The 10,101-nt window shown below is 34.5% G+C and overlaps 1 protein-coding gene across 1 annotated transcript; it reads left to right on the plus strand.

Annotated features, from left to right (window-relative positions):
* Nucleotides 1-630: 630 nt before the first annotated feature.
* On the plus strand, nucleotides 631-1,566 carry LOC114053973 (olfactory receptor 1030-like). Its single transcript, XM_027877090.1, has one exon. It carries the CDS (start codon nucleotides 631-633, stop codon nucleotides 1,564-1,566), a length of 936 nt encoding a protein of 311 aa, XP_027732891.1.
* Nucleotides 1,567-10,101: the final 8,535 nt, after the last annotated feature.

Raw genomic sequence — 10,101 nt, forward strand, 5'->3', positions numbered from 1 at the left:
AGGTGACTTGTCCAGCTATACACCTAGTAAGTAAGTTTCACAACTCTCCTAATTCTAAGTCCAATACTCTTTCCCTTACACCACACTGCTTCTCCTTAATATAATCCTTGATGAAGTGAAAGAGATCACCCTTGTGGAGGAAGTTTGTTTCATCCTTTAAAACAGGAGGGTGGTTATTGATATGTTCCAAGGGATAGGAGAGGGAAGTTTGAGGAGTTCTGATTGGATATCCCTGATCTCAGTGAAGTAAGAGGCCAAATCATTTTTGGTGAATATGGAGAATAAAGGCAGGTTTAGAGGCCAGGATTTATGGAAAGAGAACAAGAGTCAGGTCTACTTTTTACTAGCTGTGAGACTATTTGAAAGTCACTTAATCTTTCTGAGCCTCAATATGCTCAGTATCAAAAAATTGAGATGTTAATATATCAATATCCTGCTTGCTTTGCGTGGTTACAATGAGAATGATGTGAGATAATGGATATAAAGTGATTTGTAACCATAAAGGGATACATACATATGACCTAATAGTATCTATATGTTTTTCCAGTAGTCCCAGGTAGAGGAAAACAGAAACATAAGATGCTTTGTGGCCATAACTTTTCATGTTCTTTCAGTAGACCCATAAGCAAGATGAAGAGCAGCAACCTCACTTCAGTGACTGAGTTCATCCTCCTTGGCCTCTCCAGCTGGCCTGAGCTCCAGGTTCTCCTCTTCCTGCTCTTCCTCATGGTCTACCTGATGATCTTGCTGGGGAACCTGCTCATTATGTTGTTGATATTGAGGGATTCACGCCTCCATACTCCTATGTACTTCTTCCTCACTAATTTATCCAGTATAGAAGTATGTTTCACATCCTGTGTGTTTCCACAGATGCTGGTACACTTCTTGGCAGAGAGAAAGTCCATCTCCTTCTCCCTCTGTGTCATTCAGTTCTACATATTCCTGTCCTTTGGCATTGCAGAGTGCTATATCCTCTCAGTGATGGCCTATGACCGCTACGTTGCCATTCGAGACCCCTTAAGGTACTCAGTCACAATGAACTGGGGGATTTGTGGGATGCTGGCTGCTGCCTCATGGTTCGGTGGCTTTATCTTTTCTGCAATAGATACAGTTACGACATTCCAGCTCTCATTCTGCCACAATAATGTTATCAATCATTTTGTGTGTGAAATGCCTGCCCTACTGCACCTCTCTTGTACTGATACAACCCATGCAGAATTGGTCATGCATGTTCTCTGCATCTTTACCCTTCTGTCCCCTATCACATTCATCATCCTTTCCTATGTACACATCATCATTGTTGTTCTGAGAATTCGCTCTCCTCAGGTTCGAAGAAAAGCCTTCTCTACTTGCTCTTCCCACCTTCTGATTGTCACCCTATTTTTTGGGACTATAATGTCTCTTTACTTAAAGCCTAAGTCTCTATCCTCTCCAGAATACAATAAGATTGTTTCTGTGTTTTATGTGGCTTTCACACCTGCCCTTAACCCTCTCATCTATAGCCTGAGGAATAAGGAGGTGAAAATGGCCCTGAGAAAATTTTGGGGGAAACCTGAAAGTGCTTGATTCCACACATCTCATTACTGAATCTATATGAGGAAAACTTGAGCCAAAAGAGTCTCCTTGATATTCCACAATTTAAAAAAATTAAATGTTATATATACAAATATTTCCAATTACATTTAAAAATAATTTTTACCATTTTCTGAAGTTTGAATTCCATATTCTATTCCTACTTTTCACCTTTCCCCCTCTTTGACCAGGCATACAATCATGCAATTTGATGTGAACTATATGTATGCAATCATGCAAAACTTATTTACACATACTGTAAAGGAAAACAGAGGCAAGAAAACAAAATAAAGTAAAAAAATGCATTCATACTCCATCAATTCAGTCTCTGGAGGTGGATAGAATTTTTCATCATAAGTCTTTCTGAATTGTCTTGGATTGTTGTATTGCCAAGAATAGTTGTCATTCACAGTTGATCATTTTACAACACCGCTTTTAATGTGAACAATGTTCTACTGGTTTTGCTCATTTCACTTTGCATCAGTTCCTACAAGTCTTTTCAGGTTTCTCTGGTACAAACATGCACATCATTTCTTATAACACTATAATATTCTATCACAATCATACACCACAACTTTTTCAGCCATTCCCCAATTGATAGGCATCCCATCAATTTCCAATTGTTTGCCATTACAAAAAAAGAGCTGCTACAAATAGTTTTGTACGTATAAGTCCTTTCCCTTTTCCATTTTTTTTTCTCTCTTTGCGATACAGACTCAACAAAGGTATTGCTGTGCCAAAGACTATGCATAGTCTCACAGCCCTTTGGGCATAGTTCCAAATTGCTTTCCAGATTGGTTGGAACAGTTCACAACTCCACCAACAGACCATTAATGTCACAGTTTTTCCACACTTACTTCCTTTGTCTTTTTCCTTTTCCGTCTTATTAGCCAATCTTATTGGTGTAAAGAGGTACCTCAGAATTGTTTCAATTTACATTTTCCTAATCAGTAGAGATTTAGAGGATTTTTCATATAATGAGATAACTGATTTTTTTTTTCTTCTGAAAAATGCCTATTCATTTTCTTTGACCATTTATCAATTGGGGAATGACTTGTATTCTTATAGATTTGTCTCAGTTCTCCATGTATTTTAGAAATGAGGCCTATAGCAAAGAAACTTGCTGTAATTCACCCTCCTCCCACTCCCAATTTACTGCTTTCCCTTTAATCTTGCCCTCATTGAATGTGTTTGTGAAAAACCTTTTAATTCAATGTAATCAAAATTATTCATTTTATTGACATAATGCTCTCTATCTTGTTTCATTATAAATTCCTCCCTTATCCACAGATCTGACCATAAGATACTCCATTCTCTAACAATTTGATTATTTCACACTTCATGTCTGAATCAGGTACCCATTTTGACTTTATCTTGCTATATGGTGTGAGATGTTGGTCTGTACGTACTTTTTTCCAGTTTTCCCCAAAATTTTTGTCAGGGAATTCTTGTCCCAAAAGCTGTGGTTTTTGGATTTATCATATACTAGATTGCTGTGGTCATTTATTATATATCTAATCTATTCTACTGATTCACCACTGTATTCCTTAGATAGTACCAGATTATTTTGATGATTACTACTGGTATTGGGGTTTGAGATCTAATATTTCCTTCCCACTTTTTTTATTGATTCTGTTGATATTCTTGACCTTTCTTTTCAAGTGAATTTTGTTATTATTTTTTCTAGCTCTATAAATAATTTTTGAGAGTTTGATTGCTATGATGCTGAATAAGCCGACTAAGGTAGAATGATCATTTTTATTATATTAGCTCAGCTGACCCATGAGCAACTGATATCCCCAATTGTTTAGATTTGATTTGATTTGTGTGAAAAGTGTTTTGTAATTGTGTCCATATGGTTCTTGGGTTTGTCTTGACTAGTAGACTCCCAAGAATTTCATGTTATTTATAGTTATTTTAAATGAAATTTCTCTTTCTATCTCTTCCTGTAGAACTTTGTTGGGTATATATAAAAATACTGATAATCTATGTGGGTTGATTTTATATCCTTAAACTTTGCTGAAGTTGAGAATTTCAAGTTGTTTTTGAATTGATTCTCTAGGATTCTCTCAGTATCCCACCATATCATTTACAAAGAATGATAATTTTATTTCCTCATTGCATATTCAAATTCCTTTAATTTCATTTTCTTGTCTTAATTCTATAGCTAGCATTTCTAGTATAATATTTAGTAAGAATGTTGGTAATGGGCATTCTTGATTCACCCCTGATCTTATTGGGAAGGCTTCTAGCTTTTCCTCATAAGCCTTACTGATGGTTTTAGATAATACTTATCATTTTATGGAAAGGTATATTTATTTTTAAGCCTTCCAGTGTTTTTAATAGGAATAAGTATTATATTTTGGCAAAAACTTCTTCTACAGCTACTCAGATAATCATATAATTTTTGTTGGTTTTGCTATTAATATGGTCAATTATGTTTATAGTTTTTGAACTATTAAAACAGCCCTGAATTCTTGGTATAAATCCCCCAGGTCATAATGTATGATCTTTGTGATATATCACTATAATTCCCTTGCTAGCATTTTGTTTAAAAATTTTGCATCAATTGTAATTGTGGGAACTGGTCTTTAGTTTTCTTTCTTTGTTTTTTGCTCTTCCTATTTTAGATATAAGCTCCACATTTATGTTGTAAAAGGAATTTGGTAGGACTCCTTTGTTTATTTTGCAAATAGTTCACATGGTACTGGAATTCTTTACATGTTTGATAGAATTCATTTGTGAATCCATCTGGTTCTGGGGATTTTTTCTTAAGGAGATCATTGATGGTTTGTTCAGTATTTTTTTCTAAGATGGAGTTATTTCCTTTTATGTAAATCTGGGCAGATCATATTTTTGTAAATATTCATCCATTTTACTTAGTCAGATTTATTGCCATATAGTTGGGCAAAATAGCTCTTAATACTTATTTTAATTTCCCCTTCATTGGTGGTGAATTCACTCTGTTCATTTTTGATACTGGTAATACGTTTTTCCTCTTTATTTAAATCAAACTAACTGATCTTTTTTTTTCATAAAACCAGCTCCTAGTTTTAATAGTTCAATTTTTTTTACTTTCAATTTTATTAATCTCTCCTTTGATTTTCAGGATTTTGAATTTGGTGGTTATTCAGGGATTTTAAGTTTGCTCTTTTTTTCTTTTTAGTTGCACTCCCAATTGATTGATCTACTCTTTCTCTATTTTATTGATGTAAGCATTTAGACATATACAATTTCCCTATATGTACTACTTTGGCTGCATCCCATAAATTTTGGTATGTTTCCTCATTATTGTCATTCTCTTTAGTGAAATTATTGATGATTTCTATGATTTGTCCTTTTATCCACTCATAATTTAGGATTACATCATTTGCTCTCCAATTAATTTTTAATCTATGTTTCCAAAGCCCATTATTGAATAAATTTTTATTTCATTATGAGCTGGAAAGGGTGCATTTAATATTTTTGCTTATCTGCATGTGCTTGTGAGTTTTTATGCCCTAATCCATGGTCAACTTTTTGGTAGGTGCTATGTAACATTGAGAAAAAAAAAAGTATATTCCTTTTTATTTCCATTCAGTTTCTCCAGAGCTCTATTATATGTAACTTTTCTAAAATTCCATTCATCTCCTTACTTTCTTTCTTGTTTATTTTGTGATCAGATCTTTCTAGTTCTGAGAGGAGAAAGCTGAGATTCCCCCACTATTATAATTTTACAATTTCCTCCTGTAATTCATTTAACTTTTTCTTCAAGAATTTGAATACTCTACATTTTGCTTCATACATATTGAATATTGCTATTACTACATTGTCTATGGTATCTTTTAGCAAAATGCACTTTCCCTGTTTATCTTTTTTAATTAGATCTATTTTTGTTTTGCTTTGTCTGAGGTCTCATCTGCTTTTTGATGTTGAGTCGTTTCAGTTGTGTCCAACTCTCTGTGACCCCATTTGGGGGTTTTCTTGGCAAAGATACTATAGTGGTTTGCCATTTCCTTCTCCAGCTCATTTTACAGATGGAAATGGAAGCAAACAAGGTTAGGTGACTTAATCAGGGTCCTACAATTGGTAAGTATCTGAGGCCTCAGGTCCTCCTGACTCCAGGGCTGGGGCTCTATCCACTGCATCACCTAGTTGCCCCACATGATTGCTACCCTTCCTTTTACATTAGCTGAATCATAATAGATTTTGTCCCAGTCCCTTACCTTTACTCTGTATGTATCTCTTTTTATCAAATGTGTTTCTTGTAAGCAAGATATTGGAGGATTCTAGTTTTTAATTCACTCTGTTATCTGCTTCCTTTTTATGGGTGAGTTCATTCCATTCATTTTCTCAGTTATGATTACTAATTGTGTATTTCCTTCCATCCCATTTCCCACATTTATCCTTTTCATTTTCTCCTTTCACTCTGTCTCTCCTCAAATGTCTGTTTTATCTCTGACTTCCACATCCCAATCTGCTCTCCCTTTTATCATCCAGCCTCTCTTATCCTCCTTCCCTCCTACTTCCTTGTGGGACAAGATAGATTTCTATGTGTAACAGAGTGTAGATATTATTACCTCTTTGAGCCAGTTCCGTTGAGAATAATTTTCACGTGTTACTCACCCCCATCTTTACATCAGTGTAAAATCTCCTTTTTAAGTTCCTTTTATATGAAATAATTTACCCAATTCTATCTCTTCTTTCCCCCTTCTCCTAGTGTATTCCTTTTTTCTCACCCCTTCATTTTATTTTTTAAATAATCTTGCCATCATAGTCAATTCATACCCATTTCCTTTCTCTATATATACTCCTTCAAACTCTCCTAATAATGATAAAATTTTCAGGAGTCACAAGTATCATCTTTCCATGTAGTCTTTTCCATAAACAGTTTAACCTTATTGAATTATTTATTGCTTTATTTCCTGTTTACCTTTATATGCTTCTCTTGACTCATATTTTAAAGTCAGATTTTCTATTCAGCTCTGGTCTTTTCATCAGGAATGCTTTAAAGTCCTCTATCTCATTAAGTATCCATTTCCCCCTTATGAATTATATTCATTTTTGCTGGGGAGCTGATTCTTAGTTGTAATCCTAATTTCTTTGACCTCTGGAATATCATATTTAAAGTTTCCTGGTCATTTACATAGAAGCTGCTGAATCTTATGTTATCCTAACTCTGGGTGCTTGCACTATTTTTTCCCTGACCTGGGAGTTTTAAAATTTGGCTATCATATTCCTGGAAGTTTTTATTTTGGGATTACTTTTGGGAAGTGATCAGTGGATTCTTTTAATTTCTACTTTATTCTCTAGTTCTAGAATATCAGGATAGTTTTTCTTGATAAGTTCTTGAAAGATGATGCCTATCATCTTTTTTTTAATCATGGCTTTCAGCTAATTCAATAAGTATTAAATATTCTCTTCTGGAACTATTTCCAAGTCAGTTGTTTTTCCAAAGAAATATTTCACATTTTCTTATATTGTTTCCTTCTTTTGATTTTGTTTTATTGTTTATTGATGGCTTATTTAATCATTAGCTTTCATTTGTCCAATTCTAATTTTTAAGGAATTATTTTTTTTCATTGAATTTTTATATCACCATTTCCATTTGGTCTATTCTAATTTTAAGACATTCTTTTCTTTGGTGAATTTTTGTACATCTTTTCCACATGACCAAGTCTACCTTTTTTTTTTTTGGCTATGCAATGAGGTTAAATGATTTGCCCAGGGTCATACAGCTAGTAAGTGTTATGTGTCTGAGGCTAGATTTGAACTCAGGTCCTCCTGAATCCAGGGCCAGTGCTCTATCCACTGCACCCCCCACCTGCCCCCTTCAAGTCTACTTTTTGAAGAGGTCTTCTCTTCATTTGATTTTTGTGCTTCCTTTGACCATTTTGTCTATTTTGTTTCTAAGGTATTATTTTCTTCAGTATTTCTTTTGTTTCCTTTACCAAGATGTTGATTGCTTTTTTATGATTTTCTTGCATCATTTTCATTTCTTTTTCCAATTTTCTCCTGCCTCTCTTATTTGGCTTTTAAAATCCTTTTTGAACTCTTTCAGTCATTCTTTTTGGACCTGAGACCAATTCACATTTTTTGAAGCTTTTGATGTATCAGTTTTAATTTTGCTGCTTTCTCCCAAGTTTGTGTTTTGATCTTCCCTGTCACCATAGTAACTCTCCATAGCCAGGATCATTTTTGTTTGCTCATTTTCCAGTCTGTTTCTCAACCTTTAATTTTATGTTAAAGTTGGGCTCAACTCCTAAAGTGGAGGGGACACTGTTCCAAACTTCAGATATTTCAATGCACCCTGTGTTAGCAGAGTGTTCCCTGTAATCTCCTTCTGACTAGTTGTCTGGCGTCCTTATTGTCTATGGGCTGAGAACTCTGTGAGTCAATGTAGTCAATTCAGTTGTCCCCAAGGCTTGCACTAGCTTGGTGGTGTGGGGGCTGATGCTGGCTTGCCTGGGGTTTTAGGGAGCTTGGGGGCTTCACTGCTGGCATGCTGGGCTGCTGCCTGCTGCTGACTTGCCCAGGCCACCTGTGCTGGACTCTCCTCATTCTCACCTCAATGAGAATTCTTGTCAACCTTCTAAGTTGTCTAACCTGGAAAATTATTCTAACTTATACTTTTGTTGGTTCTACTACTCCATAATTCATTTTAAGTTGCTATTTTATAGTTGTTTGGTGGGGGAATTTAGGAGAGCTTAGGTGAATTCCCAGCTTACTAGGCCATCTTATCTCTACCCCCACAGTAACTAAATACTGATAAATACAATCTATAAACAAATGCTTTTTTATTGGGGGTTCTCAATAATTTTTAAGAGTGTAATGTGGTCCTAAGACCAAAAAGTTTGAAAACTAATCATCTAGAAGAATATTCCTAATTTTCTGAAGGGGAACAAGTTGGACTCAGATCTTTGAATTGGGATGTGTGGGGCAGAGAAATTTGCAAAAAATGGGAAAGGTAAACACATTATAGAAACAGACACAAAATTTCAGGGAATGTAAAATTTCAGTAAAATTGAACTTACCCAGGAAATGACTTTTAGAAATCCTTCTTTCTGTGAGCCAACCTGTGTGGAGTTCAGAAAATGCATGAGAGACTTGACAAAAGTTGATGCTCCTATTAAACTTTCTAGCATTCAGAATGAAAAGGATAGTCAAAAGAAGTTAACAGAAAATTGAAATGCAAGATTAGTGAAGAAAAGTTAAGATGATAGCAATTAACTTCTTTCAAAGAATCCAGGTCATTAGACCCAAACACGATGCTTCTGATGGTCCTAAAAGAACTGGGAAGAAGGGTTTTCTGTCTTTAAAAAACAATGGGGAATGTCAGACTATAAGGCTTGAAAGATATAAACGATGCTGTGATTTTCAAAATTTAGAATGTATTCTTTAAAATATACTATGCTAGACTTTGTTATTATAGGAGTAATGATTGTCAGAATTTTGTGAAGAAAATAGTAATCATCAGGAGCCAACATGTATTAATCAAGAGTAAATTATGTCAAACCCATTTTATTTCTTCTTTTGCAAGGATTATTAGAATAGTAGATAAAGAAAACCCTGAGACATAGTATGCCTCTATCTTTCCAATCTTCCTACATCTTATTCCTGTCCACATACACTTTGATCCAGTGACATTGACCTCCGTGCTGTTCCACAAACAAGACACTGTCTATTGGTTCTAAGCATTTTCTCTGGCTCTCCCCTTTGCCTGGAATGATCTATCCCCTCAATTCTGCCTACTGACTTCCCTAGTTTCTTTTAAATTTAATCTAAAATCCCATCTTTTGTAGGAAGCCTTTCTAGTGCTGTCTCTCTGTTAATTATTTCTTATTTAAAAATTTATGTCATTTTTAATTTATGGAATAAAACAAGCATTTCCATAACATAGGATAATAAAAAAGATGATTGTACATGAAACTGCAAATCTACTATGTAAAATTTGTTGTTCCTTTTAAATATACAACAAATTTATCATGTAAATATTTTCCCTTCCCCCACCCTTAAGATTGCTAACATTAGATACAAATATGTATGTGTGTATATATATATATAATATATATATATATACATACATACATACATATAAGTGTGTGTGAGTAAAATTATACATACTTCTATTTATCAGTTCTTTTTCTGGATTCAGATAGTGTCTTTCTTCATATGTCCTTTATAGTTAATTTGGGTATTTATAAAAGTCAAAATAACTTATTTGTTCAAAGTTGTTCTTAAAATAATAGTGCTGTTACTATGTACAATATTCTTTTGGTTCTGCTTATTTTGCTCTTCATTATCCCATGCAAATCTTTCCATGTTTTCTAAGATCATTGAGCTCATCATTCCTTATAGCACAGTAGTATTTCATCATAATCATATACCACAACTTGTTCAGCCATTCCTCAATTGATGGGCATCCCTGCAATTTCTCGTTCTTTGCCACCACAAAGAGAGCTGCTATAAACATTTTACCATATAAGTTCTTTTCCTTTTCCCTTAATCATCTTTGGAAATGAGCCTAAAAGTGGTATTGCTGGGTCAAAG

This window comes from Vombatus ursinus, unplaced genomic scaffold (assembly GCF_900497805.2).
Source record: "Vombatus ursinus unplaced genomic scaffold, bare-nosed wombat genome assembly UNPS02004213.1, whole genome shotgun sequence".
Lineage (NCBI taxonomy): Eukaryota > Metazoa > Chordata > Mammalia > Diprotodontia > Vombatidae > Vombatus > Vombatus ursinus.

Excerpts from the sequence above, each read along its gene's own strand:
- LOC114053973 (XM_027877090.1), top strand. The coding sequence starts at position 631 with ATGAAGAGCAGCAACCTCACTTCAGTGACTGAGTTCATCCTCCTTGGC.